The sequence below is a fragment of the Camelus ferus genome, chromosome 9, assembly GCF_009834535.1.
Source record: "Camelus ferus isolate YT-003-E chromosome 9, BCGSAC_Cfer_1.0, whole genome shotgun sequence".
Taxonomy (NCBI): domain Eukaryota; kingdom Metazoa; phylum Chordata; class Mammalia; order Artiodactyla; family Camelidae; genus Camelus; species Camelus ferus.
In genome coordinates, this window is record NC_045704.1 from 45,648,082 (window position 1) to 45,675,835 (window position 27,754).

General features: G+C 41.2%; 1 protein-coding gene across 1 annotated transcript; it reads right to left on the minus strand.

The window, feature by feature from the left end:
- Positions 1 to 18,391: 18,391 nt before the first annotated feature.
- On the minus strand, positions 18,392 to 27,674 carry NOB1 (NIN1 (RPN12) binding protein 1 homolog). The gene is made up of 9 exons (XM_006180568.3): positions 27,515 to 27,674; positions 27,264 to 27,396; positions 25,639 to 25,769; positions 24,162 to 24,233; positions 23,829 to 23,957; positions 23,528 to 23,731; positions 22,742 to 22,839; positions 20,385 to 20,529; positions 18,392 to 18,927 (listed from the first exon to the last, which is right to left on the minus strand). Exons 1-9 carry the CDS (start codon positions 27,575 to 27,577, stop codon positions 18,658 to 18,660), a joined length of 1,245 nt encoding a protein of 414 aa, XP_006180630.1. The 5' UTR covers positions 27,578 to 27,674; the 3' UTR covers positions 18,392 to 18,657.
- Positions 27,675 to 27,754: the final 80 nt, after the last annotated feature.

Genomic DNA, 27,754 nt, shown 5'->3' on the forward strand with positions numbered 1-27,754 from the left:
TTAAATAAATAAATAAACACCCAATTACCCCCCAAATAAATAAAGTAGAATATATATATTTTAAAAAGTTAAAATGTGACATAAAGACCAGCTTAGTAACAATACCAAGCCAAGCAATATTAAGCCTAAAGCAAAAGGAAGACTCAGTGAAAACTGTTTTGTTAAAAACAGAATTCAATGGAGTATATTTTAAAGCTCTTACTGGCTTTAATCAACAATTCAAGAATTGGGCCGCATTCAGTCTAGCAGATAGAAAGAAGCTCTGAGGAGCTGTCCAAATTAAAGACTTCTATAGGCAGAAGGGAGCAGGAACTAGAATTTATCCTAGGCAGAAGATGGGTTGGTTATTGCAAGGTTACTTTCCTTTAAGGGATGACAGGGATCTATCAGGCAGATTACCTAACTGATGCTGATCAGGCGTTTCCTGATTGTCTCATTTAAGATTCCACTTCTGGGAGAGTCAAAAGTATAAATAAGTCTGGTAACATGGGGCTTAGCCTAATCACCTCCATTTTGGGACTGTTGGTTTTAACAATGCCTTCCTTTTGTTCAGACTCTCAGCCTGAAAGACATGATTAAAAAACATTTTTTTAAGGTGTTAGTGCTACTCCCAGCTAAACTCTGAAATGCTTGCAGTTTTTGCCGAATCTCTGTATAGTATTCACAGTGCACAACATCTGGTTCACTTTCTTTACATCAGTCATTCTTTTTGATCTTCTGACATGCCAGTCTTTGGGAAACTATTTGCTTGGGGGTTAATGCATTTAAAATATGCATTTAAAACTTTTGAGAGAATACAGCACACCTTGGAGATTACTATGATTGTTTATAAGCAGGGTGATTTCCAGTGTCTGGAGTGCGCTTCAAAGCCATGGTCCCCCAAGACCCCAACCAATCAGACTCAAGTAAGTCAAAGAAAGACCCTGTTGAAGGAGTTACTTTCTTAAGCCGACTGGCTTATCCAGTGATCTTATGTAGTGAAGTCTCAACTTCTCCAGAAGTGTCAGTCCAAGTGCAGCAAATGGTGTTGGCCACAGTACAAGCACTTCCTTGCTCAGCTAAAGATAATCAGGGGCTCTCTTATTATCAAGAACAACTTTAACCAGAGAGTCTGAGGATTTTTGTTGGGCAGCTATTGCTTTAGCAGAAGATTCTGCAATATCTTCAAGAGTTAAGGAGAGATTCTTAATCACAGCCTCATTTGTACTTACCCTTAGGGCAGCAGGGATCTGCCAAAGGAAGAAAATTTTGAATCATGTGTGCCTCCTGATAATCCCTGTATGAGTCTGTGACTCGGCACTAGAAAAGTGACAGCCAGGAAAATTTAAGGGTCTGTAGAGTGCAAAGGCAGTTTTATTCTGGTTACCCTTAGCATGTGTCCCTTTCATCCCTTTCTTTGTATAAAGCCTGGATGCAAGTTTCCCCGGGTTTGGGATAATTAATGAGAGTCAGGGAAATGGACCCACAGGATTAGAGAGTCTGAAACAATAGAGAGGAAGCTGCGTTTGTTCCAGAGAAATTAAGGCATTAGAAATCAGGGAGTAGTGGAAACAGCCTAAATGTCCATCAACAGATGACTGGATAAAGAAGATGTAGTATATTTATACAATGGAATACTATTCAGCCATAAAAACCGACAACATAATGCCATTTGCAGCAACATGGATGTTCCTGGAGAATGTCATTCTAAGTGAAGTAAGCCAGAAAGAAAGAAAAATACCATATGAGATCTCTCATATGTGGAATCTTTAAAAAATAATAATAATAAATAAATACAAAACAGAAACAGACTCATAGACATAGAATACAAACTTGTGGTTGCCAAGGGGACAGGGGGTGGGAAGGGACAGACTGGGATTTCAAAATGTAGAATAGATAAACAGGATTATACTGTATAGCACAGGGAGATACATACAAGATCTTATGGTAGCTCATAGAGAAGAAAATGTGACAATGAATATATGTATGTTCATGTATAACTGAAAAATTGTGCTCTACACTGGAATTTGACACAACATTGTAAAAAGATTATAACTCAATAAAAAATGTTAAAAAAAAAAAAAAGAAATCAGGGAGTAGTTTGTGACGGCAGAACTGCAAGATCGCCAGCATCATGGCAAATCTAACAGTCATCTGGAGATTTGATTCCCCGCCTATGCAATGGCCTGAGATATGTGAACAATGACATTATCTTTCCATGCCAGAGCAAGGTGAAGAATCATAAAGACCTTCATGGTGTAGGAATTAGAAAAAGGACAGTCAGAAAGTGAAGGGAGAATGGAAAGAAACATTCTTGATCTGACACCTTGGGAGGAAGTAGTCTACCTTGATGTTGGCTACTTCTCTTCCTAGTCAATTTGATGTTGAAATCTCCAGTATTTGCACAGGACCAGATGTCAGGTGGAGCCTTCTTCAGTCATGAAATATGCACCCAAGTTTCAACATCTTGTAATTTGGCAGTGGTATCAGTGATGAGGTGTACTTGGTATGGTCCTTTCCATGAATCTGACTTTTACAAAGCATCAGAGTAAAACAATAACTGTCCATAAGTGACAAAAAACTTTAGAATGCCCATAATTAAAAACAGGATGACAATTATTACAGTGGAATAACAAGAAAATTTGGCTATTTCTGTGATCTACAAAATTTTAAGATCATAACTGGAATTAAGACTGATAATGTTATACCAGGACATAACAGATTTCTAGGAATTTTACACAATTTCTAAAACACCTTTATTAATAACACGAATCCATACAAATATAATCTAAGGAGGTTTAATGTCACTTCTTATTTGATAATGCTTCCCATGTAATGTAACAACTCAAATAAATGTAAGTAGCTTAACATCTCACCAGATGAGAGACAAATTCTTTAGATTTTCCAGGGGCTTTTTTGGAAAAGCTTAAAGAAAGTTGGAGGTCAAAAGACTCCATTTAGAATTTGATTTTAGGAAAATGTCAAAAAGTTTGAACATTTGATTAAATAGGATCACAGATCATTATGAAATAATACTGAATTATGTATTTAACCAAAGTGACCTTAGATGATGATAAAGGCAATACAGAAATTTACATTGTGAACAAAACTTCTCTATTTTAAGGAGACTGAGTTTTCTTAAGTAATCAAAGACTTGATACAGACAGCATGCACAGTAAGTTGTTTTGGTAAAACACAAAATCTTTGAGGTCCAGGCAGATTGCTTAAAAGTTAAGAACACTCACAATGTCCTGTCAAAAGCAAACCAAAAGTCCAATAAAACTTTGTTCTTTTAACAGAGAGAAAACCAAGATCTAATTTTGTACCAGTATAATTTTGATATTAAAATTTATTTTTAAAAAATCTTAAATCCTTTCTATCTTAGCCAGCTTGATTACACATAAAATTCCCTTTCCAAGATTCCTTTTTTACAAATCTTCTACAATTGTTTATGTCCATTCAGATTTTGTCCCTATTCCCCCTTTTTCTCATTTGGGAACAACAAATCATTTTACTTTACTTACCTACTTTTCATACAGTTGTTTCCTTTCACCCTTATTATTCCTAAGTAGTTTTTAAAACTTGAGATATAATTGACATGTAATATTGTGTAAGTTTATGGTGTACAATGTGTTGGTTTGGTACATTTATATATTGCAATTTGATTCAGTATCATAAGCTAACACTTCATCATGTCATATATTTATCATCATTTTTTTGTGTTGAGAACAGTAATATTTAGTCTCTTAGAAACTTTGAAGTTTATAATACAGCATTGTTGACTATAATCACTATGTTGTGCCTTAGATCTCCAAAACTTATCTTCCTACTAATTATAGTTTGTACCCTTAAACAGCATTTCTCCGATTGCCCTCCCCCCAGTCCCTGATTACCACTGTTCTACTCTCTGTTTTTGTAAGTTTAGTGTTTTTGGATTCCACATGTAAGTGATATCATATGGTATTTGTCCTTCCTTGTCTGGCTTATCTCACTTAGCATAGTGCCTTCACGATCCATCCATGTTGTTGCAAGTGGCAGGATTTCCTTCTTTCTCATGGCTGAATAATATTCCATTGTATATATTTACTATATCTTCTTTATCCATTCATCCATTGACGGTCACTTAGGTTGTTTCCATATCTTGGTTATTGTGATTAATGTTGCAGTGAACATGATTGTACAGATATCCCTTTGAGATACTGATTTTAATTCCTTTGCATATATACCTAGAAGTGGGATTGCTGGATCATATGGTAGTTCAGTTTTTTGAAGAACCATCATACTGTTTTCTATAATGGCTATAGTAAGTAGTTTTAATTATACACAATGATTAGAATTTTTAACCCTTAGAATCCTTTATTTCTAGTGAAACTATGAAATAAGTAACTGAGGATAGTCTGTTAAACTGGCATTCTATGGATTGGCAAATTTATAAATACATTTTATAATTTCTAGAAGTATATTATTTCTCACAGCAAATTTTTCAATATGATAGCAAGGTGTTTAATAATAGATCTAATTATCTTTAGTTTCTCTGTAAAAGGAAACCCAAAATGGATAAGCCTAAGTAATTAATGGTTCAATATTTTATCTTATTTGGAAATGATCTACTTATTTAATGAATATCCATCATTTAACTTATCTCAGCATAACTTTAAGGTTTCAAGTGCCAAAAAGACGTTGGAAACTATTTTTAGGTAGACATACCAATAATACCATAATTATTGTTGAAAGTGTCATTTGTAAATTTTTATCTTAGATCTGTTTAATTTACTTGTTCTTAAAAATTATGTTTGGGGGAAGGGTATAGCTCAGTGGTAGAACACATGCTTAGCATGAACAAGCGCCTGGGTTCAATCCCCAGTATCTTCATTAAAAAAAATTATATATATATTATATACATATATATATATATATATATGTATATAATATATATACACACACACCTAATTACCCCCTCAAAAATAAAGTCAACAGTGTCACATAAAAATTATAAAAAGTATTTTAAATTTTTAAAAATTAAAAATTAAAAAAATTATGTTTAGATTACTTAAGAAAATTTCATGAGACATTAAACAGCTAACCATCATATAACATTATTTTTCTTGCTGACAAATTCTGTAAAAAGACAACATGAACTTATTTCATAAACCTGGGTAGAATAAAAGTACTATATTTAATGCCAGTAACTCTAAAGGCATACCTGTTTAATTAAACCACAGACAAACTAGCTTTACTTACCGAAGATGATCCTAGAACACGTAAACTTGAATAGGGCACTTTACACGTAATACCATCTGGAGGTAGAAGAGAATTACGCATTTATAACAGATAGACATACATAAACATAGAGACAGACACAAGCAGGATCTTAAAGCTTTTGTTTTACAATTTTAGCAATGGGACAGATACGATAATGCAAAATTTACTATTTCATAATGGAACAGTTGGATCCAAATTGTGTTTCTGACAGGTGGAGTAAGTTAAGTTTTCTTGCTCTGATAGCTAAAGCACTTCACTAATACTTGTGAAGATTTTTAAGATTTTTCATAAGCCTAGTTTTCAAATAGCCTTTTCCCCCTTCTGGTAGCAATGACCTTAGTTCCTAGCCAAGACCAGGTAGAACACTGACATCTTACAAGGCATAGAGAAAGTTCCGCCAAGAAGGACTTTTTTTTTTTTTACAGTATCTAGAAGCCTTTTAAGTTGAATAGAGGAGGTTTTGGGATTGGTAGAAAGAAAAAGTGGCTTTGAGTTTCTTCTAGAACTCCATTTCAGTTCTTGTAAAGGCTCAGTCTGCAAGACAAGGACAGTTGTTTTCAATTCCTGGAAGAACTGGGTTGCAAACTTTTGGACATCAAGGTGCTTGTCCATCCATCCATGTACACTGTCTTTAATTTGCTTCTTTATATCAGAGAGAAGATCTTAGACTAAAATGGAAATCAAAATATTCTTAGATTCCTATGCTCCAGATTTAGAGGTTTGTCTTTGGGATGTTGTCCTTTCCCTCTTGGTTCATAGTTTCATTTAGCTTAGGGGACAAGGACTAAAAAAATTTCCTAAAAGGCTCTGAATATCAGCTTCCATTTTGGCCAATTCTGACTATAGAGCCACTTAAAAAAAAAAAAAAAAGTTTTCTTTCAAATATCTTGTCCAGTTTCAGCAGGTACAAACAGTAAATATTCCTGGCAGTATTAAAAAACCCCTTGGATGCAAGAAGAGTCCCTAGAGAGAGTGCAAAGCAGACTGCATTCCCAAGATCCAGAGCCTTCCTATTACCCCAAAACTGGCTTAGGCTCTTGGTGGGTGCCCTGCCAAAAAACACAACCAAGCCAAAGATCAGGAGAAGGAAAGATCTGTTACTACTTGCGGCAAGTAAGGAGAACACTAGGGATCTTTCCCAAAGTGGTGTCTTGAATAAAAATAGGGAAGCTTTAAGCTAAGGGTACATGCATATTCATGAAGAGGCTTGGGCGGTCTCAGAGTCTGAGTTTAGCTGATTGAAGTCACGTGGGTCAGAAGGATCAACATCATCATCCCTTAGGTTCCAGTTGATCTGGTGGTTGAGCACTTCAGGCTAATCTTTACCATTGAAACAGAACTGGGAGTCTTACAACTGATACATTATCTTCGCTATTGTTACTTCTCTTGCCTGATAGCAGTGGTTTGTTTCTACATTCTTTAGTCCCTTCAAGATCATTAATTACTGAGACCTTTCCAAGGGCAAGCACCGTGGCCAGGCTTAGATCACAAAATGGCTTAGGCCAAAAATGGCTTCTCTCCTATCATGAAAACCATGCCTGGTTCTCTTTCTTTGGGGATCCCCTACCCTATCTGCTTACAGTCCCAAAGACAGCCCAAAGAAAGACTTAGACAATTCCCCTGAGAGCTGCCAACAGTCAGAAGACCCTCCCTGCAGATGGAGTGCAATCAACATCTCTGGCCACATCTATCTGAAAATGGGATGCAACTTACATTTCTGCTCAGCCATATATTGGGGCCACCAACCAGACAGTTGAGCTCCCTTTCTTATACAAAAACTGACAACCAGGAAGAAAGTCAAGCCAAGTTGTCAGGACAGAAAACGAGACAAACAAGAAGGCAGTAGCTATCCCTGAGAAAGATCAGCAATCAGTGGGTACCTCAAAACCAAAGTCACGAGAGTCTGAATTAGGAAAGGAAGGGACAAAGGGAACTTGCACCTTTCTCTCTACACCAGGCACTGCAGAGACTCAGGGAAGCTGACTTTTGTAGGCATCTTTACCTTTTACCAGCTTCTGTCAGTTTTCCCAGGATCCCATCTGCAGGCTCTGGAGCAAATGGGGCTTAAATTAGAGAATGTAGTGCAGGTATCTGTCAGAATTTGGCAAGGTTTTTCATCAGATTTAATTTTAGTTTCCCCTTGGCTGCTCAAGGGAATAACTGGTAGAGTTTACCGGAGGGTCTCTTGGAGTCCCATCAACCCGGGAGGCACCCACATGAGGGCCTTCTTCAAGGATGGATATGGGGGCATTCACGTTGGTGTTGAAGGATTTGACAAAACCTTCGAGGACAATTTTTTTTTCCAGTGCCCTGATAGCTTGCAAATGAGACACTGATTTCTGGGTCAGTGTTTTTGATGACAGACCCCTATGAGTGTGCGGTGATGGAGTCCCGGGTGTTTCAGGTTTCTGGCCTTAGAACTGGCTGCAGCTGTAAGGTCACTAAGTTGGTGGACTTTTGTTGCAGTTCTACAGTCTCTCCAGAGTGGAAAGGTGGATAAAGGGTTAGTAGATGGTGAGTACTCAGGTAAAGGAGGCTAGAGGGGAGTAGTAGGAGTCACCTCAGTCTTTGTTTTAGGTACCTCTTGCGTCTTTATATATATACATTTTTTTTTTTATAAAGATCTAGGCAGCACAGTCCAATAGAGCTTTCTGTATCTGGGCTGCCCAAATAAAGTAGTCCCAGGCCACATGTGGCTATTGAGCACTTGAAATGGGGCCAGTACAACTGAGGAAGTGAAGTTTTTATTTTAATTAACTTAAATATAAATAGCCACATGTGGCTAGTGGCTCCGGTACTGGGCAGTGCAGATCTAGAATGCAGGGGAGAGAGGGAGCTGGGGGTCACAGACTGAGGTGTCAGCAGGCTGCTGGCTATGCTCTCTCCCCTGTTTTTCCATTCTCTACCCTCCTCTGTCCACTCTGGCCCTGGGAGGCTGACTCTGAAGGTGGTATCACATGCTTTCTGGCTTCCAGGTGTGTCTAGGCAATGGGATGAATCTGCAGTTAGAGGGCAGGAAGAGAAAGAAGGTTAGAAGGCAGGAAGAGAAAGAAGGTTAGAAGGCAGGAAGAGAAAGAAGGTTAGAGGGCAGGAAGAGAAAGAAGAAGGTTCTTCCACCTCCACTCCTGTCCTGGACCAGAGCGGCCCATGTCAGTGGCTCCAGCTCTCACAGAGCACAATGTATTGGCTTTGCCTTGAAATATTCCAACAACAATGACCACAGAAGGGAAGAAAAAATGAAACAAGACTGGCAAAACATTATTGAGTGTGGAAACTGAGGATTGGGTATATGGGAAGTCATTATCCTACTTTTAATTTTGCATGTTTGAAAATTTTCCATAACAAAAGGTTTTACAGAAAGAGAAAGAAACTGAGCTGTTTGAAGTTTTAAAATATTTTATTTTAGAATAGTTCAAGATTTACAGAAAAGTAGCAAAGATGCTATGGCATCCCCATTTTACTTAACCATGGTACTTTGTTGAATTTAAGAAACTGACTGAAGTACAGATTTTAGGCTCACTGAGTCTCAGTTTTCTCACCTGTAAAAGGAGAATTTGGATTGCTCTGGGATGTTTTATCATTAATTTTAATTACTGAAGTAACACATGAATACATTATATTTAAAAATAATATTTATATTTTAATCTAATATTTGTCACAAATTTTAAAAGTTAAATAGTTTCCCAAGCTTATGATAAACAACCGTCCCCCATGCCACTCTTCTTGACTTGAATGTCTTTTTCCCAATTCTTCTTAGTGATGCTTTGTGGTATGCCATGTTTTAAGTAATGTGCTGTTGTCTGACTTACCATTTTAAGACATTATCTACTGGCTTGCAATTATGAAAGATGAGGATAAGTACTTTGCAGTAGCCGCCAACTCCTCCTTTTCTCCCTCTATTCTCTCAATATGGCGACATAAAAACTTTGGCCAAATCAATATTTAGGGTTTGTGCTGTTATGACAATGAGTCGAGCAGTGAATTATGCTTACGTAATTATTTCCTTCTACAATTTTTTTTGTTTTCCTAGAGTTAATATTTGCCTCTTTTTTCTCATTATTTTTCTTTACTGCAAGCACAAATTGTTCCCAAACCCTTCGTCTAATTTGTAAAAAAACAAACAAGCACACCATGAATGTTATTTTTCATTTGGTCAGACTCATCAGTTTTGTTTTGTTTTGTTTTTTAACTTATCATTTGTATTCTTTGGGAAAATGCATCCTGGAAGTTCTCTGTTCCAATCTGGGCTAATCGCTGAGGTTTGCTGCACAGCTGCCTTTCTGGGATTCCTTTCACCTCTCTCTTGTATTAGATCTCGAGTATTTCTCCTTGGTTTACTTTTTTTTTTTCTTTCTGGTTTATGTCCTCCAATAATTTCCTAAGAGAGGGTAAATGAAAGGGAACTTTTGTGATACATTTCATACCTGATTGTTTGATATCTGGCTGTTTGGTTGTATATAGAATTCTATGATTGTGGAGAATCTGATGCCATTTTGCTTCCTGATCATTTGGATGTGACTTGCTTTTTTCCTTTGTAAGCACCTGAGGTCTTTTTATTCCCAGTGCTCTGAAATTTTGCCAAGATGTACATTATAGGGGTAACCCCCATATGACCTTATTCTATAATTTTACATACATTTACATACTACTATGGAAACCATATTGTATTATTTTGTGCTTTTCTAAATGATCAAAATATATCATGCTATGCTTATCACTGGACAATTCTTCTAATGTTATTATCCCTTCCTGTAAGAAAAGTCAACAGAATTTATTCCTTCTTCCCTACAGAGTAGGAAATGATGATCACTAAATCATTGAAGACTTACTGTGCATCAAGAACCATTGTAAATACATTTATATGTATTAACTCATATTAATTCCTAATGCAACCATTTGAGAGAAATGCTATTATAACATTCATTTTAAATGGTTTTATTGAGATATATAAGCCATAAAACGTGCCCATTTAAAGTGGACAATACAATGGCTTTTAGCAGAGGTATGGAAGTTTTGCAATGATCACAATAATATAATTTTAGAACATTTCATCACCCACCGAAGGAAATCTGGTACCCATTAGCAATCACTCTCCATTCCCCTGGTCTTTCCCCCAATCCCTGCCTATCCCCACCCTTTAGTCCCAGGTAACCACTAACCTACTTTCTATATCTATGGATTTGCCCGTTCCAGGCATCTAATAAATGGTATTATACACTAGATGGTCTTTTCAGACTGACTTCTTTCACTTAGCATAACATTTTCAAGGTTCATCTATTACCAAGTCCAAGCTCGTACTGTTCACCACACAACAGGCCAATAAACTGAGAGACTGAGTCCTTGGGGTGAGGAATAGCGACTTTATTTGGAAAGCCAGCAGACTGAGATGATGGTGGGCTAGTGTTCCAAGAATCATCTTACCCGAGTTAAAATTCAGGCTTCTTTTATACTAAAAGGGGAGTGGGTGTGGCTGTTTGTTGCAAGCTTCTTGGTACCAGAATCCTTTGTTCTTGTAGCTGTCCGCTTAGGTCTGGTCACAGTGTTCCTGTAAACCTCCAACAAGAAAATTATTTTCTGTTCTGCAGGTTTTTATTTGTATATGAATGGAAAAGTGTGACACATTTAAGGGTTAGAGCCTTGAGAGTGGGCTGTCAGGTATATTTCAGGCTACAGGCACATTGTTTTACAAAGGTGCAGAGCCAGCGTGAAACTAAGCACAGGCAACAGAGCACAAAGTTTACAGCTAGAGGAATAGATCCAGTATGGTGCCAGGTGTGTTCTTCTCTGTTACTCATCCATGTCAGTACTTACTTCATTTTTAATACAATATTGCATTGTATGGATAAGCCACATTTTGTTTATCTGTTCATCAGTTGATGGACATGTGGGTTGTTTCCATGTTTGGCTATTATGAATAATGCTATTATGAACATTTGTATACAAGTTTTTGTGTGAACATATGTTTTTATTTCTCTTGGATAGATATTTAGGAGTAGAATTGCTGGTAACTCTATGTTTAACATTTGAGAAACTCCTAACCTGTGAAGTAGAGAATAAAACCCCCATTTTACAGAAAAGGAAACTGAGGCACCACATGGCTGTGTGGCTTGTCCATAGCTGTAAAGCTAGCCCATGGTGAAGTCCAGAATTTGAACTCCAGCCCTCAGACTCCAGAGCCAGCTCCTGGCCCCTTGTTATCAGAGTTAGAGCCAGAAAATTCTTGAGTCTAGCTCCAAGTCAGCTGCTAACGCCCTTCTCTCTGAGCCCTGGTTGCCTCATCAGTAAAAAGATGGGTTGGGGCTGCATGGTCCTAAAGGTGCCTCCAGCTTTAATTTGCTGTCAGTTTAAGATTGTACAATTCCCATCATCTTCTCTGAGCAGGCCCCTGCCTCAGGAGTGTGTATGTACTGGGTATTGTGTGTCGCCTGAAAACGATGTCCTCAAGGCCTGCCCCGTATCCCCAGGGAGCAGGCCAGCACCATGGAGCTGTAGGAAGCTTTGTTGATTGTCTTCATTATCTAGAAATAAAAAGCAAAGAGGGGCAGGAGAAACCTCAGGAGTCCCTCATCCCCCTTCCAATGAAAGAACACAAACAGCCTCATTAGTCACCTGCTAAAGCACTGTGTCCACACATGTGGCTCCTTTTTTTTGCACAAGAAGTCCCCAAAGTCCCCTTGCTTTTCTCTGAGCTGCAGTTGATGGACTTAGTACAATAGCTCAGAGCTTGGGCCTGTCGGGGGACCTGGGCATCTGTTGTCCTCAGTGGTTCCCGTGGCCACCAGCCAAGTGTCCCTGGAGGGAATAGGTCCTTGGTATTAGGAGAGAGGAGATTCTTCTCCTGTAAACCCTACCCCTTCCTGCCTCCTGTCTCCCTGACGTGGTCACCACTGCAGAGAACACAAACCGTGAGGCCGGACTCCCTGTGTTCCTTGTGTCCTGCTGGAATTCTGTCCTGTTGTGTCAAGTAGGTCATCATCCTCTGCTGGACTTAGAGTGCTCTGGTTAAACCGAACTTTCTCCTGAAATGGCATGCACGTGCAGTGAAGAGGTTTCATCTGATGCAGCAAATTGGGTTTTGGTGCCAGATCACAGAACATAAGGTAGAGAGGAGTCCCATTTTCAGTACCTGGGCCTTTTCACCGTCCTTAGTAACTCTTCAGCTTTTGCGTGAACACCTCCAGGATGGGGGACTCATTTGTCATTTTCCCAGTGCAAACTAAAAGAAAAGAGCTTGGAAAAATATTTCCTGCCTCTTTGAGTATTTTCCCCAAAGTGGTCTGAGTCATGCATTCACTTCCCCTGGCATTTATTTAATACCATTTAAGATCCAGGCACTGAGCTTCCTGAAAGGTACAGAAAGGTAAACAACACCCAGAGTTTGAGGAGGGCTAAGCCGCTGTTAGTAAACACGTCCCCGTCACCGTGCTTCACAGAATTCTGTCTCGTTGTCCTAATTATGCAACAGATTTCATTTCTGAGAATTTATCTCTGAATACATGAACACACACACATAGTGATCTAGACACTGTCAACATTCCCACTCTAGATTTCTTCCTGTTCCTATGTGCTGGGGTGAAAAAAGAAGGCCCAGAGTTTGCATTTGCTACTTGGCTGTGAATTATGGTGATCTACTTCCTTGAGGGAGCGTTTTGGAAATGTCAGTAACACCACTCTCTTAACTGTATCTATCATGTACTAAAGAAGATATCTGTACGGAAGTGTCAGTCAAGAAACATTCCCCAGTAGAATTCTGGTTAAATATGAGTTCTGAATACCCTGAGCTAGCAATCAAAGCTTTCACAGACAACTTACTTATATAAACAAGCATTTCCTACACCCGTAGTCTTGAAATCAAGCTAAATATAGAACTTCATCATGATTTCTATCTTTCTACTATTAAACCCCAAATCAAAGATTGTTTTCATTTGTCACATGTCATTAAAATAATTGTGTGCTAGAATTTTGGATTTTTCAGTTAAAATGTTATCCTCATTTTCAAATATGGCTACAAAATATGAGACAATGCCTTTATTTCTGTGCAGTCATTCCTGTCTGGATGATTAGTTTAGTGGGGTTTCTTTTTCATGGAGGCAAGCAGATTAGCATCTTTCTATTGTACTCTTTTATAAAAAATTTTATTTTATTGAGTATAGTCAATTTACAATGTTGTGTCAATTATTATACTCTTAAAAAGCAAAATTTATCTTTTAATAATTTGTTCTTGTATGTGCCTCTCACATAGGCCAGAGGACTTGAAATTGCCTGTGTCCTGTGGGGTAAAGGCAAGCCCAGCTGTGGCATGTGTATAAACAAAGCTCCCTATAGCTCGATTTTTACCAATATTTACACCATTCTTGTCTGAGTTTTGCTTCTTTGCAAAATAGATGTAAACAAAATAGATGGGTTGTCTTGGAGAGTAGACTTAAGTAAATGGATGGTGGGTCATCATCTCTCATGTGATCACCATGAGGCTGACATCCCCGTAACCAGGGAGTTTTGAATTCCCCATGTTTCTGGGGTTGACTCCGGAGGCCACTTTATTCTTAGCTTCTTGATGAAGTTCTCTTCTGCTTTATTTTGGGGGCTCTTATTCTTTCCAGGATTAGATCAGGACTGTGTTGGCTTTGCTTGAGCTCGGTCCTAATAAATGAATCCTGCAGCCCAGCTCTGGGTTGGAGCTCTCAGGGGACCAGGAGAGGGCTCTCTCCCCTTTCTGCACAGTAAAGCAATCAGCAGGTGAAAGAAAGAGTCGTTTGCAAGTTCCTAAGGACTGAGAAGCTGGAGTTAACAATTTGCAGTGTGTGCATTCACAACACACTTTATCATAACATTCCAGCTCACAAGTTCCTTTCAAAGCCACGTGTATGCGTCTCTGCAGTTGTAATTGTCGCTGGCACCTCTCACTCAGCATTTCTAGAATCCCTCCTTCCAGACATTGGGGTTGTGTTTCTTGTTCCCATAGGGTTGAGTGGCACCACAAGACTAGTTCTGGCCATTGAACTAGGAGCAGGATCCTTCTGAGGTTTGCTTTGTTGGGCAAGACTGGAGCAGCCTTCAGTCTAGGAATGATTGTTTCCCACTCCTCACGACTCACCTGGTGCCTGTGAATTACGAAGTTTTCCACTCTGCAGAGTGGGAGCATGAAGGGCTCCCGGACTTGTGTAAGCTTCAAGGATAGCTCCTCTGCTTTTGTAGGGTATGTCTTTCCCCAGCCTTAGGAAGCTCCTCACATAATGTGATGATGATCACACTTAGCTGAGGACTCAAGGGGGCCCCTTTGCAGACCTCCAGAGTCCCCCCAACCCCCACCGGAGTCCTCCTCCCTACCCATGCTCTCTCCTTCCCAATACTCTGTCCTATGAATTCTAGCCTTCTGGGCTCTCCTGGACGCCCAGCTCTGCTGCTGTAACCCAAGGAGACTTCTGGTTCCACTTCTTCCCTCTCCTAATTCTCTCTAAACATCAAGTTAGTGCAATTGTGACGCTCATTTCATTTGTTTCCCCCTTTCCCCAGGACCACCGCACACTGCCCTGCCTGACCTCCAGAAGCTGCAAATTGTTATTTCCTATACTTTATCTGGTTTTCAGTTGTTTAAGGTGGGAAGGTAAATATGAACCCTTTTACTTCCTCTTGGCCAAGAGTAAAACTGCATGACTTACAGAATTTATTCTAAGTTTAAAGACAACCCTAACCTTTCTCCAAAACCAAGCTAGTATTCTGGCTCTGTCTTCAATAACTGAAAATGAAATTCTTAAATCAGTTGGTAGAAAGTTGTGCTTCACAGGTGACTAACTATTCAGAACACTTTGAGGCAGCAGGTGGAGTTACGTTATATATATCACTTTTTAAAAAGCTAATATTAAAAAAAGCTAATGTTAAATGTCACATATGTGAAACAACAAGTATTTGTTGAGCACCTACCATGTTCCAGGTACTGTTCTACGTGAAGATAGAGCAGTGAACAAAATAAAGCCCTGCGCTCAAGGAGCTGACATTCTAATGGAACTTGTAGCAGATTATCTTTTCCACAAATTGCCACAGCAGCATTTTCTTTCTTTCTTTCTCCCTTTCTTTTTCCCTTCCTTTCTTCCTTCCTTCCTTTTCTCTGTCTCTCTTTCATTGAAGTATAGTTGATTTACAATGTGATGCTAATTTCTGGCGTACAGCATAGTGATTCAGTTATACATATATGTATATTCTTTTTCATTATAGGTTATTACAAGCTATTGAATATAGTTCCCTGTGTTACATGGTAGGACCTTGTTGTTTATCTTTTTAATATATAGTAGTTTGTATCTGTAAATCCCAAACTCCTAATTTATCCCTTTCCCCGCCCCTTTGGTAACCATAAGTTTGTTTGTTTTCTATGTCTGTGAGTTTCTTTCTGTTCTGTAAATAAGTTCATTTGTGTCATTTTTTAAGATTCCATATATAAGTGAGATCATATGATATTTGTCTTTCTCTGTTTGATTTACTTATTACTTAGTATGATAATCTCTAGGTCCATCCATGTTGCTGCAAATGACATTATTTCATTCTTTTTTATGGCTGGGTAGTATTCCTGTGTGTGTGAGAGAGAACCTCTTTAGTCAGTCATCAGTCATCAGTCATCTGTTGATGGACATTTAGGTTGTTTCCATGTTTTGGCTATTGTAAATAGTGCTGCTATGAACATTGGGGTGCATGTTTCTTTTTGAATCAGTTTTCTTTGGATATATGCCCAGGAGTGGGATTGCTGGATCATATGGTAACTCTATTTTTAGTTTTTAAAGGAATCTCCATACTGTTTTCCATAGTGGCTGCACCAAATTATATTCCCACCAACAATGTAGGAGGTTTCTCTTTTCTCCACACCCTCTCCAGCATTTATCATTTGTGGACTTTTTTAAAATGATGGCCATTCTGATTGGTGTGAAGTGATAACTCATTGTAGTTTTGATTTGCATTTCTCTGATAATTAATGATATTGAGCATCTTTTCATGTGCCTATTGGCCACAGCAGTATTTTCAGTCTCACCTGATCTTCCAAAACCTTGACACTTCTCCCATCAAGATGTGGAAATCAAATTCTTTTTTTTTAATATGGGCAGGATTTTGTAACTGCCTCAACCCATAGAATGCAGCAGAAATTATGCTGCGTGACTTCCACCACTTGGTCATGTAAAATGGTACCACTCTGCCAGCATCTCTCATGATGCTTGCCCCTGGAACCCAGCAACCATGCTGTGAGGAAACCCAAGCTATAGGAGGCCACCCGTAGGATTATGGCTGACAACTCCAGCTCAAATCTCAATTTACAGCCATTTGTCAACCACCAGATATTTGCATAAGTGAGTCTTTAGATGAATCGAGCCCCCCCCCCCCCCCCCGATTTCAAGTCTTCCAGCTGAGGATCAGACATAATGGAATACACAAAGCTGTCCTTGACCCACAACATCCACATGTGTAAGAAATGTTTGTTCTCTACTAAGCTTTGAGGTATTTATGCAGCCATAACCGGAGAGGCAACAATATGTCAAATGGTGATAGGAATAAAGTGGGAAGGGGAAGAGAGATGTGAAGTTTGCATGGGAGTAGGCAGACTGCGTAATAAGAGGGGTTGGCAAACTATAGTCCATGGGTCAAATCTGGCCTTTTTTTTTTTTTTTTTTTGGCTGTTTTAATAATGAAGTTTTATTGGAGCCCTTGATAGCTGTTCACCACAGGCATTTCATTTATGCAGTTTGGGGTTGCTTTTGCACTGCAAATGGTGAAGTTGGGTAAGTTGCAGGTTTTTTTCTTTACAAATGTGTAATTTTTGTTATCTGAAATGTTATATTTCTTAAGTAAACACAGTAAAATATTAAGACTTGACAAAGCTGAGTGTTGTGCACTATGGGTGTTAGCCCTTACTTTTCTGTACGTTTGACAGAACAGAAGAGGGGGAGGGGGAGGAAACAAGATCATTACATGACGTGGCCCAAGACTGTTGAAGGTAACAGCACCCATACCTCATAATGATGTCCTATAGACTAAATGGGCTAATACAGATTACAGAGCCTGTAATATCGTTAAGCACTTGAATTGGTAGCTTTTAACAATGGAGTACTAGGCAGCTGATAAAAGAACAAGAACTCTATGAACTGACAGGGAGTGGTTTCCAGTGGGAAAAAATAAAAAGTATACTGCCTTCAGTGGGAGAAAAAAAGAAAATGTAATATACAGCCCACACTTACTTTTGCAAACCCACAGGGTAAGTCAGAGAAAAACGAAACACTATCATCAAGAAGTTAAGGGTAAATAGGGTAGGGGAGCCAACTGGCTCTAAGTATCCCTTTTTGTTTTGACTTTATACTTAAGTTTTGACTTTTGGAACCATGTTAGTTTTTGTGTTAAAAAAATAGGACAGGAAAAACCTTAAACTGAATTTAAACCAAAAAATTTAACTATATACAAATGGATAAGAAAGCCAAACAGGAAAAAAAAACCTAATACAATGAAAATTTGAAGCTAGCACTGTGTATGTATATACTATCGATGTAACTTAGAAATCTTGTACTCAGCAGGTTGACTTACCATGTAATCAGCTAACCTCAGGTGTAGTGCACTGAGGACCCAGTGATCACTTACATAGAATTCCTGCCCAAAGTGCCTGACCTCCATTTGGTAATGAGGAAACCATCTAGCAAACCCAAATGTACGGACCTTTTTAAAACCTAGCTTGAATTATTACAAAGTCAATTTCACAAGAGACAAAAACTGCGAAGCTTCAGAATTGGGGGAAAATGCTATGAAGGACAGTACTGGGATAATCTGATAAAATGTGAATTGTTATAGTAGATAACAGTAACGTATCAGTGTTAAAAGTCCCGAATTTGATTACTGTGCTGTGGTTATGTAAGAGAATATCCTTATCCTAGGCGATTTTGTGTGTGCGTAGAAAGGGAAAAAGCAAACGAGGAGAAATGTTAACAGTGGGAGATTCTAGGTCACTAAATTTTCCTGGATGGCTAAAAAGTTTCAAAATAAGTTAAAAAGAAAAGAAAGAAAAAAGGTAGCTCTTAGTTTTATTATGCTTGATCCTTGGGTGCACACCTGAAGTTTGCCTCAAATTATCTAAGAAGCAAAAAAAAAAAAAAAAAAAAAAAAGGAGGGGGAAAGAGAACGCACAGACACTTGCAAGCACATTTATTAGAAAAATATTTTCACTTGGAAGCTGTCTTCGTTGAAGGTCAAAGATCTGCTCCAGGGACCGTTGTGCTTTCGTGAGACCCCTTGCGGGCAGGAACTCGGGGGCTGCGGACCGCAGGGCCCAGGGAGGGCCGGGCTCCGCCACACCCGCAGCCCGGGACACCCAAGTCCCAGGAGCCCCGGAAGCCGGGAGGCGGTGCGACCGGCAGAAAAGGAGAGCCAGGAGCCTCGGCGGCCCGCGTGGCTTCACCTTTTCTTCACGAACTTCTTTCTGGAAGCATTGGGATTCAGGCGTCTCCTGCCGGCTCCCAGGGCGCAGTCGCGGACCTGCAGGACGGCCGAGCGGCTGCAGACGTCGTTCTCCGCAAAGGGAGACGCCCCGGCCGTGTAGTCGGGCGCGAACACGTCGGTTTTCTGCCGGGCCTTCCGGGACAGCCGCAGCTGGGGGAAGCGCTGGTCCTCCGTCAGGTGGGGGTTGACGGCGTACTTGCCCCCTTTGGGAGTGGGGAGTGAATACTGCACAGAGGACAGGAAGGCCATGAGGGGGGCGCGATCCCAGTTCATACCCGTCAGAGCTCGTTAACTTGAAGCTCCCGCCGCAACTCGGCCGAGGCTCCGTCACTGCCCACTGAGCACCAAGCACACGACCTGCACCTCCAGGATCAGACTATCTTTGCCTAAGTTACTTATTACTTACAAGTAATAACCTTACAGGATATCTGGTAATCTTGAGTTTGGTAATTATACTGTGGGTACACAAGAAGCCACCTTAACTAAGTGATTAAAGTTACTATCACCAGTATACTGGGCACTAGTTATTCAGCCCTGCAGGATGCACTGCGAAGGCTTGCACAGCATCACTGCTGAGTGTTCCTGCCCAAACCGCACAGCCCGAATCTAACCGAGAGGAAACACCAAACGAACTCCAGGTAAGTGATATTCTACAAAGCAACTGCCTTGGATTCTTCAGTAATGTCAAGGTTATGAAGGACAACAGACTTGAGAAACTACTTGTGTTTAAATGAGTTTAAAAGAGACTAGAGAGACGTGACAAATTCAATGTGCTGATCCTAGACTGGGTCCTGGATCCCGAAACCTCCTTCAAATGCTCTACAGGAAATGTTGTGGCGAAGTTCAAACACTGTCCATAGGTGAGATGATAGTATTGTAGCAATGTTAACTTTCTGGTTTTGTTAATTACATGGTGGGTATATGAGACAAAGTTCTAGTTTTAGGAAACACACTAAAGTACCTTGGGGCAAAGGGACATCATGTACAATTTACTCAGAGGATTTAAGGTGAAAATTTACGTGTGTGTGTGTGTGTGTGTGTGTATGTATGTGTATATATATATGAAAGCAAATGTGGTAAAAGGTTAAACTGGGAAATCTAAGTGAGGGGTAAATGGGAATTTATATTTTCAGCAACTTTTCTATGCATCTAAAATTATTTTGAAACAAAGTTAAACCCTTCCCGTGCATTAGTGGCATCTGTCACAGCTGGAGAACTCAGCACTAGGTCAGCAACACTCAGACTCACCTGTCTCTCAACCTTCTCTCCCGTTTCCTCGAAACAAATCCCCAGCCGCCGTGTATCCAGCCCAGAACCCTCTTTTGTGCTGAGCGTTTACACACCCCTTCCCTTTTGGTTCTCGAAGCTTCTGGAAATTCTGCCCATCCTCAAACTTCTGCATAGACCTAACCTCCACCTTACTGAAAATGATCCCCCTCTCTGTGACCCCACAAGTATTTGGCCCTTGTTATTTCCTGCCTGGAATTAGGGGTTCTTTCTCGTTAAGTTGCAAACTCCTCAAAAACCTTGCATGGAGGCTGTTGTGCACTCTCCCCATCTGTCTGGGTACCTGGATCACAGGCTTTCATCACCTGTCTTGTAGAAACCATCAGATCGGTTTGTCCTCTCTAATCTTTTGAATCTGGGCCCTGCTGTTAAGGGAGCGGGAGACGCGCACTCACCCTGAGGCCCCGAGGGTTCAGCACCTTAGGGTTGCGGGAAAAGTGCATGTGCAGGGTTCCGTCTTCGCTGACGGTCACAGACACCTTCTTCAGGGTCTTGTTTCCACAGTGTGAACAGAACACTCGGCTCATGTCAGATGTTGTCCTGGAGGCACAAAGGAGACGCACTGCCCTGGAGCTGCAGGCAGCAAACCCAGGCCTGGCATGCAAGGTGAGTGGGGCCTCAGAAGAGGAGACACCAGAAATGTGCACAGCTGAACTGCACGGCACACCCGCCTCCTGCTGCTGACAGAAGCAAACTGCTGCTGCACTGCTCCCGGTGAAGAGGTAAGTGGCACAAGGAGCAACTGAGTAAGTACGAAAATTGAGCAGAATGTCGTTAAATTCATAATGAACTCTCACTGAGCTTTGTCGGACATTGTTCTACACGTTTAACATCAGAACAACCCTATGAGGTCAGTGTATCCGCATTTTACAGATGGGGAAACAGGGGCGTGGTAAAAGTCCCAGAGCTAGCAGTGCAGGTATCAGCCCAGCGCGTCTGGCTCCACAATCAGTGCTCTTCACACCACCAAACTTCCTCAAGGGGCATATTCTTACGTTATTACCGTAATTACTGAAGACCTTGTCCCCAAATGTCGACCTGGGCATGAAGCCAGGAGGCAGTTCTTGGAGGTGCTGAGAATTTATTAACAAATTATACAGGAGACACTTGAATGGGTGTGGGTGTGGAGGGCAGACCCCTAGGCCTTCCTCTTTCTTGCCCCCTCAACCCCAACTGTGGACCTTGGACAGGAAAAGCTGTCCTGTCAAGGACAAGCAGGAGCCCTGGTGTCTGTCCCTGAAGAATTCTCCCTCAATTCCCAGTGGTCAGAAGGCAAGAGCTGTGTGAAACTGCCAGAGAAGCCGAGCCCTTTACCTAAAGTCTCTGCCAGTGAACTAAGTCCCCATCAACAGGTGCTAGGAACTAACTGTTCTGTGCAAGAAACTATCACTGGGGCTGGACAAGAACGGAGAACATTTCCAAGTGTTTCTGAGAATGAAGGTTAACCTGAGGAACTCAGAACTTCTGTAACAAAGGACAATGAGGGAAATGAGATTTCACAAAGCAAGAAGCTTCACTGTCATAAGCCTGGGATGTTTACACACTGAAGATGGGGAAGACTGTAGAGGCAGCTTTGAGGAGTGGCTCCCGGGCAGACCTGCAGAGGATGGTGGCAAGGCTGGGTTGCCAAGCCACAAGGAACTGGTTGTTTTTAAGCCTGTCAGGGAGCAAGGCTCCAACTGGGCTATTCTACCCTCAGTGGAACAGCACTAAGGAGACAGTGAGAGACAGTTTGCTGCTTCAGAAAGCAGCACACACAGGCCTCCGCAACAAGGGGCTCTTGGAAATGATCTACAGGATGGCCACTGTGTCTAGACTCAATCTCGGAAAGGCTGGAAACCACCGCAGGGATATGTCCCCAGGGCCACGCTTCGACAGCAGGGCTGCAGTATAGCCTCTCCCACTCCAGCCAGACCTCTGGGATCTGGTGGCCTCCCCACAGAATACCAGCCCCTCCCACAAGAAGAACCAATTCAAGAGTCAGAAAGGAAATGGAGAGAAGGGCGCGGTCGATGAACCAACAATCCACAAGAACGGAGGGCTTCCTCTGTGCCAGACATGTGCTCTTTTATGTGATGGCCTCCCTAGTTCCTCACAGCCACCCTTCTGATTTCACATAAGAATGTGAAGGACAGAAGAGTTAACCAATTATGCAAAGTCACAAAGCTAGCAGGAGATAGAATCTGGATTGGAACCCACGCAATCTGGATCCAGAGTCTTCAAAATAAAAAATGTCAGGGGGGAGGGTATAGCTCAGTGGTAGAGCACATGCTTAGCGTGCACAATGTACTGGGTTTGATCCCCAGTACCTCCATTACAAAAAAAAAAAGAAAAGAAATCAAACATAAAGTAGACAAAAGAGCACAATGAACCTCCATGTACCTGTCACCAGCTTTATCTCTACTCCTGACCATTCCTCCCACTTGTGTATTACCCAGAAGTCATTCCATCCGTAAATATTTCAGTACATGTCACTAAATGATTAGGACTCTGCTCCAGAACCCACACCCTTAATCCTACAGCACAAAAGTAAGGACTAAAAATACCCCTAGGATGTGTCAGGTGGGAGGTCACTGCCCACCTCTGTCCCAGGGGTTTCAGTGCCCTGGTCGGGGTGGAACCTTAGCCTCGCAGGAGTGACGTGACGGAGGGAGACAATAACTGTACACAACAGAAGGCTCTCTTTCAAGAAGTCTGTAGAAGGGATAGGAAGAGAGGAGGATGTTCTATAGAGGGGCACCGGGCTACGTACTTGAAACAGCCGTGGCAGCGCAAGATGTAGCTCCGGGCCTCCCGGATCAGCATGCCGTTCACAGCCAGCACATGCAGCCCCATCTGGAGCAGGACATTCTGCCACCAACAAGGTAAAAGTGGAAATGAACTCAGAGCAAAACCAAAATTTTTTCAACATCTGTATAACTACAGTTAAAAGAACTTCACAAACCCTGGTCTGGCTCATAAAGGGCTTTTGCTAAGGAAAAGCAGCTTAGGGTGCCTCTTAAGACATATAAACAAGGACAGGGACCCAGTGCCATGGTCTGTGCTCATCACTTCGCCAAGGTTCCCTGTTGGCAATCTTTCTTAATAGAGACATATCAAAACAAACAGCCCCATTTCTGGACTGGAAACCTTCTCTCATCCAAATACTCAACTGAACACAGAACACTATAAACCCTGAATGAAAGAAAAGCACCAACAGATGACAAATATTAAACATTAAAAATGTAATATACTGGGGGGAAGGAACAGCTCTGATAGCATGTACAAGGTCCTGGGTTCAATCCCCAGTACCTCCATTTAAAAATAAACCTAATTACCTCACCTCACAAACAAACAAAATGTAATAATACATTTTGTCAGTATATGATTCCCTGACCTCTAAGCAAAACTAAAAATTACCAAGGAGCAGAGGCAGTTACCAGAATGAGGAAAAGCAGCATCCCACGACAGCTCTGTACACACCCCCAAACCCGACGGACCACTGCCCGTGGCAGGTAAGACACAAAGCCCAGGGTCAGCCGATGCCCATTCCACCCACCTGCATGGCGAAGTCCGTAGTCACACAGCCGACCCGCACGTCCTTTGGGACTGCGCACTGCTCCAACTCCTGCTGGATCTGCCTGATGTTGCTGGGGGTTATCCACCCACCCCCGTCGTCATCCTCACTGTCCTGGTCCTTCCTTTCTTCAAGTCCATTCTCTTCCTTCTCCTCCTCACTTGGGACATCCTCACCTTTGTCAATCTGAAACGTTAACAGAATTGAAATTCCCAGTCCACAGGAGTGGCAAGGAGACGCCGGTGTGTGGCCATCAGGAGGGTATCGTAAAGCAGGGTCTTACCAGCAGCTCCTGTAGTTCACGGTCAATATTAGGCAAAGGGTTTCTCCAGAACACAAAGGAGCTGAACTCTTGGTCCTCAGGCTCACCAGCTGGGGGTCCACGTTCTACTGCTGCTTGAGGGGGTTTAGGCTGAGGTTAAAAGAATAGTAATTTTAAAACCTGAACATTGAAAGGGTTATAGATGAAATAATATGTAACATACAAGTCAGGTCAGACAGGGCTAGACAAACTATGCTGTTTATTTAGGTAAATTTGGTTCCTTGTACACAGATAACTTGTGGAGACCTGACATGCAGCAGAACAGAGCAGAGTGTGGCCTATTTAAAAAATTACCTTTGAGGGCAGATGGAAACCAGAAATGTGTAGAGGAGTTTCTGGGTGCTGAATTGATGAACTCACTTTAACCTTTAAAAAGAAAAAAGTGACAGCTCTAAGCAAAAAAAACAGAGGTTGAAAATTCAACATGGAAGAGTAAAACAAAATATTTTCCCCCCAGTTATTGAAGCAAAAGATACTCAATGTTTTTTAAAAAGTGGAAAACATAAAAAATATAAAGAATTATTCAGCAATTCCACTACCACCAAATACTTTGGGACATTTCTTTTTTGTCTCTAGACATAAAGCTCTAATGAATACCATTATGTGTAAAACATGGAAGCACCTTTGGTTATATCCTTAGGATAAATGCCTAAGATTGGAATTTTGGGGTCAAAAGATAAGCTATTTTAAAGCTTCTAATACAAAACATCTAACTCCTGCCCAAAAGGCTGCAGGAAAGGGCAATTTTTAGGAATCTCAAATTAACAGATGCCAAAATGGGAAACCAAGCTCAGTCACAGAGTCAAAGTTTATGTAAAACTATTCCCTTAACTCCCACCCCCTCAAAACATTCTGGTGACACATGGAAGTTCGTATTTTAGGCATCACTTTTAGACTTTTTGGAATGGAGGGCTCTAAACCTGGTTGAAAACAAGGGAGAACACTTTCAACTAGTGTAGAAACATGAGTCCACTATAATTTGATGACTTTAGGCAGAGAAGATCAAGTAATTCTTTGTAAACACTATTTGAAATTAATTATCATAAGGTTAGTTATCTTTCAAAATCCTCTAGGCTGGAAACAGCCAGTAGGGCCCAGGCACAAATCCATCAGTCTTTTCAACCCAGGCAAGGTGGGCAAGTCCCTAAAAGCACAATAGGAACCCAGAATTTTGAAGGTAGCAAGGGTTGAAAAATTGCAAGCACTTGTTCTTTCTTGCTTGCTTCTGGAAAGAATTCTTTTTTTAAAATAGTAGTGAGACTATGGTTGATTTTACTCTCTTTCTGAATTTTTTAGTTTAACCAACCCTTACTAAGAACCTACGGGTCAAGACTGAGACAAATATGCTAACTGTATGAGCCTTGTCTGGATCCTGATCCAAACAAATAAACTATTAAACAATTTATAAGATAATTGAGAAATGTGAGCACAGACTGGATATTTGATGATACCAAGGACTTAACCATTAATTTCGTATAGGTGTAACATTGGTTTTGTGGGGTTTTTTTTTTTAAGAGACATACCTTATCTTTATCTTTAAAGACACACCAAGAAATATCTATCAGTGAAAAGATATGATGTCTGAGTTCAAAATATTCAGAGCTAGGGGTGGGTAGAGATGAAAACAGATCATGAGTTGTTAAGTGTGGAGGCAGAATGATGAGGACATTGGAGTCCATTATACTATTCCCTCTGCTTTTGTATATCTGACAGTTCTCGTAATAAAAAAGTTAAAACAAGACAGATAAAACCAACAATCCTGCTGATTTACCTTTTCTGGTTCTTGTTTTAGGTGAGATACCCCAACAAACTCTGCTTCCAACTGGTAGGTAAGTGCTAGTACTTGGATATCTGTGGCAGAGAGGCTGGGATAGTCTCCAGTTTTCTTTGAAAACTCAGTCACTGTAAACAAGAGATTCCAAACTTTGGTTAGAGACAGAATCAAATGACCTTGGATAACCACAATGAAAGTATGAAAAAGAACTTAGGACCAGTATCCCAGGAAAAACCTCTTAACTCTTTCATCCATTTCCTGATCTTTTCCTACTCATAACTAACTCATTTGTTATTCTCTAACACCAAGATTCCTGCCAGTTGGGTTTAATGTGACATCCTATTGAGTGTAGATGAATGAACAAGAGAACAAAGTTAACAGAAAGTCACTGCAAGTTAGCATAATTCTGCAGATGACAGGAGTTCCTTAATTAGACTTTCATATTACGTTAGAATAGAAGGTCTCTTCTCTTCCAGCAATAAAATTCTAAGTACAATGTAGTAGATTAACAGAATGGATGATCAGATTCCAAAATAGGAAAGTTAACTCAACAACAACTGCTGTAGTCTGATGAAACAAAAATATTGGATTTCTTTGTAATAAATACTGGACAGTTTCTGTGTATAAACTGCTCCCTCCAAACCAAAACAAAACCCCCACCATATCGATGTTTAACCCACAGTATATGCTGCTGTTGCTATTGTTACTCAACTGAGACATCAACAATAAACTCAAACAATAATATTTTCTGACACATTAACAGAGAGATGTCCTCTGCTCCACTGGCACAAGAAACAGTAAGTAAAATGCTCACATTTCCTAAAAACCAGCTGTTAATTAACAGCAGCTAAAATGTATTGGGCACTTAACTATATACCGGGCACTGTGTTTAAAGCTTTTCATTTCATCCTTCAGCCAAATCCCACGCGGTACTATTAATATTTCCTCAAAAAGACAAAGTAACTTGTCAAAGATCACACAGCTAGTAAGTTGGAGAAAGCTACAGAAGTCACAGACTAACGGTGTACAAAAGGACATCTCCGATATCAGCCTTTAGGCCCTAAAACACTTCCAACCACTGAGGACCCTCCCTGGGCACGATCGTTGAGCCTTGATCCCTGAGGAGAGAACAACAGTGACTCTTAACCCAAGTGAGAGTTGTTTCGTTTTCATTCAGAATTAATGTAAAGCCTAAAATCCATCTGTTTTTCTACCTTGAGACCATCCTCCACATCCAAAACAGTCACCACTCTCATCTACTGAAAATGGGTGAGAGTAAGAGATCTGGGTGCTTCTATTTTTAATCCCTTGCGCGGGACACTGTGCTGAGTGAGCTATTTCTCATTTGATGCTCCCAGCAACCTCTGAGTTAAGTACTATCATTAATACCATTTTACAGATTAGTCAACGGAGGCCTACAGAGTCTGAGTGACTCTAGCACACAGCTAGTAACTGGCAAAAGGACTGGCTGACTCACGACCCACTCCCACCACGATCTCCTAGGCAGTGCAATGTCTAAGTCAACTGCTGATAAAGTAGCCAGAATCCAACCAGCTCCAGAGTAAGTGCACTCAGCACCCCAGGACCCAGGTTCGCCATCAACAGCCGGCAGAGTCACTCACCAAGCCGCACATATTCCGGGAAGGGATCCTTGAAACGCAACTCGTAGGGCAAGACCGCGAGCCGCCTGCGCGTGGCCTTGTCCCGAATCTCGCTAACCACCTCCCGAATGGTGTAGATGTTCTTCCCGATGTCCTACGAGGAGACCGGCCCAGTTCACACCCGCCCTTATCACTCAATGCGATGCCCGATTTCCCGCGCTCCTTTAGAGGCCGCCAGCCCAGACCTGGCTCCTCTCGAGAGCTCCCTGTACCTGCAGAGCCGCGTCGCGCAAAAAAGCCCCGGCATCCGCCACAACATGCTCCACCGGCGCCATGTTGGCCAAACTAGGCCGAAGTGCGCATGTGTGCAGAGTTTGCGCCCACCCTTCAGTCCCAGTCTGGGTCTCTGCGAGTGGGGAAGAGCAGCCGCGCCTAAGTGGCGTCCCCTGCTGGCCGCGCCCGCATCTTCCACCGGTGGGCTACCCGCGCGCATGCGCGAAGCCGCTGCCAGC

What these genes read in the sequence shown, in the direction of transcription:
- NOB1 (XM_006180568.3), bottom strand. Translation starts at nt 27,577, where the DNA reads ATGGCGCCGGTGGAGCATGTTGTGGCGGATGCCGGGGCTTTTTTGCGC. An exon ending in CTACGGACTTCGCCATGCAG is followed by an intron (nt 22,840 to 23,527) that starts GTGGGTGGAATG and finishes TGTTGGTGGCAG; the next exon opens with AATGTCCTGCTCCAGATGGG. An exon ending in CGCTGCCACGGCTGTTTCAA is followed by an intron (nt 20,530 to 22,741) that starts GTACGTAGCCCG and finishes TTGTGCCTCCAG; the next exon opens with GACAACATCTGACATGAGCC.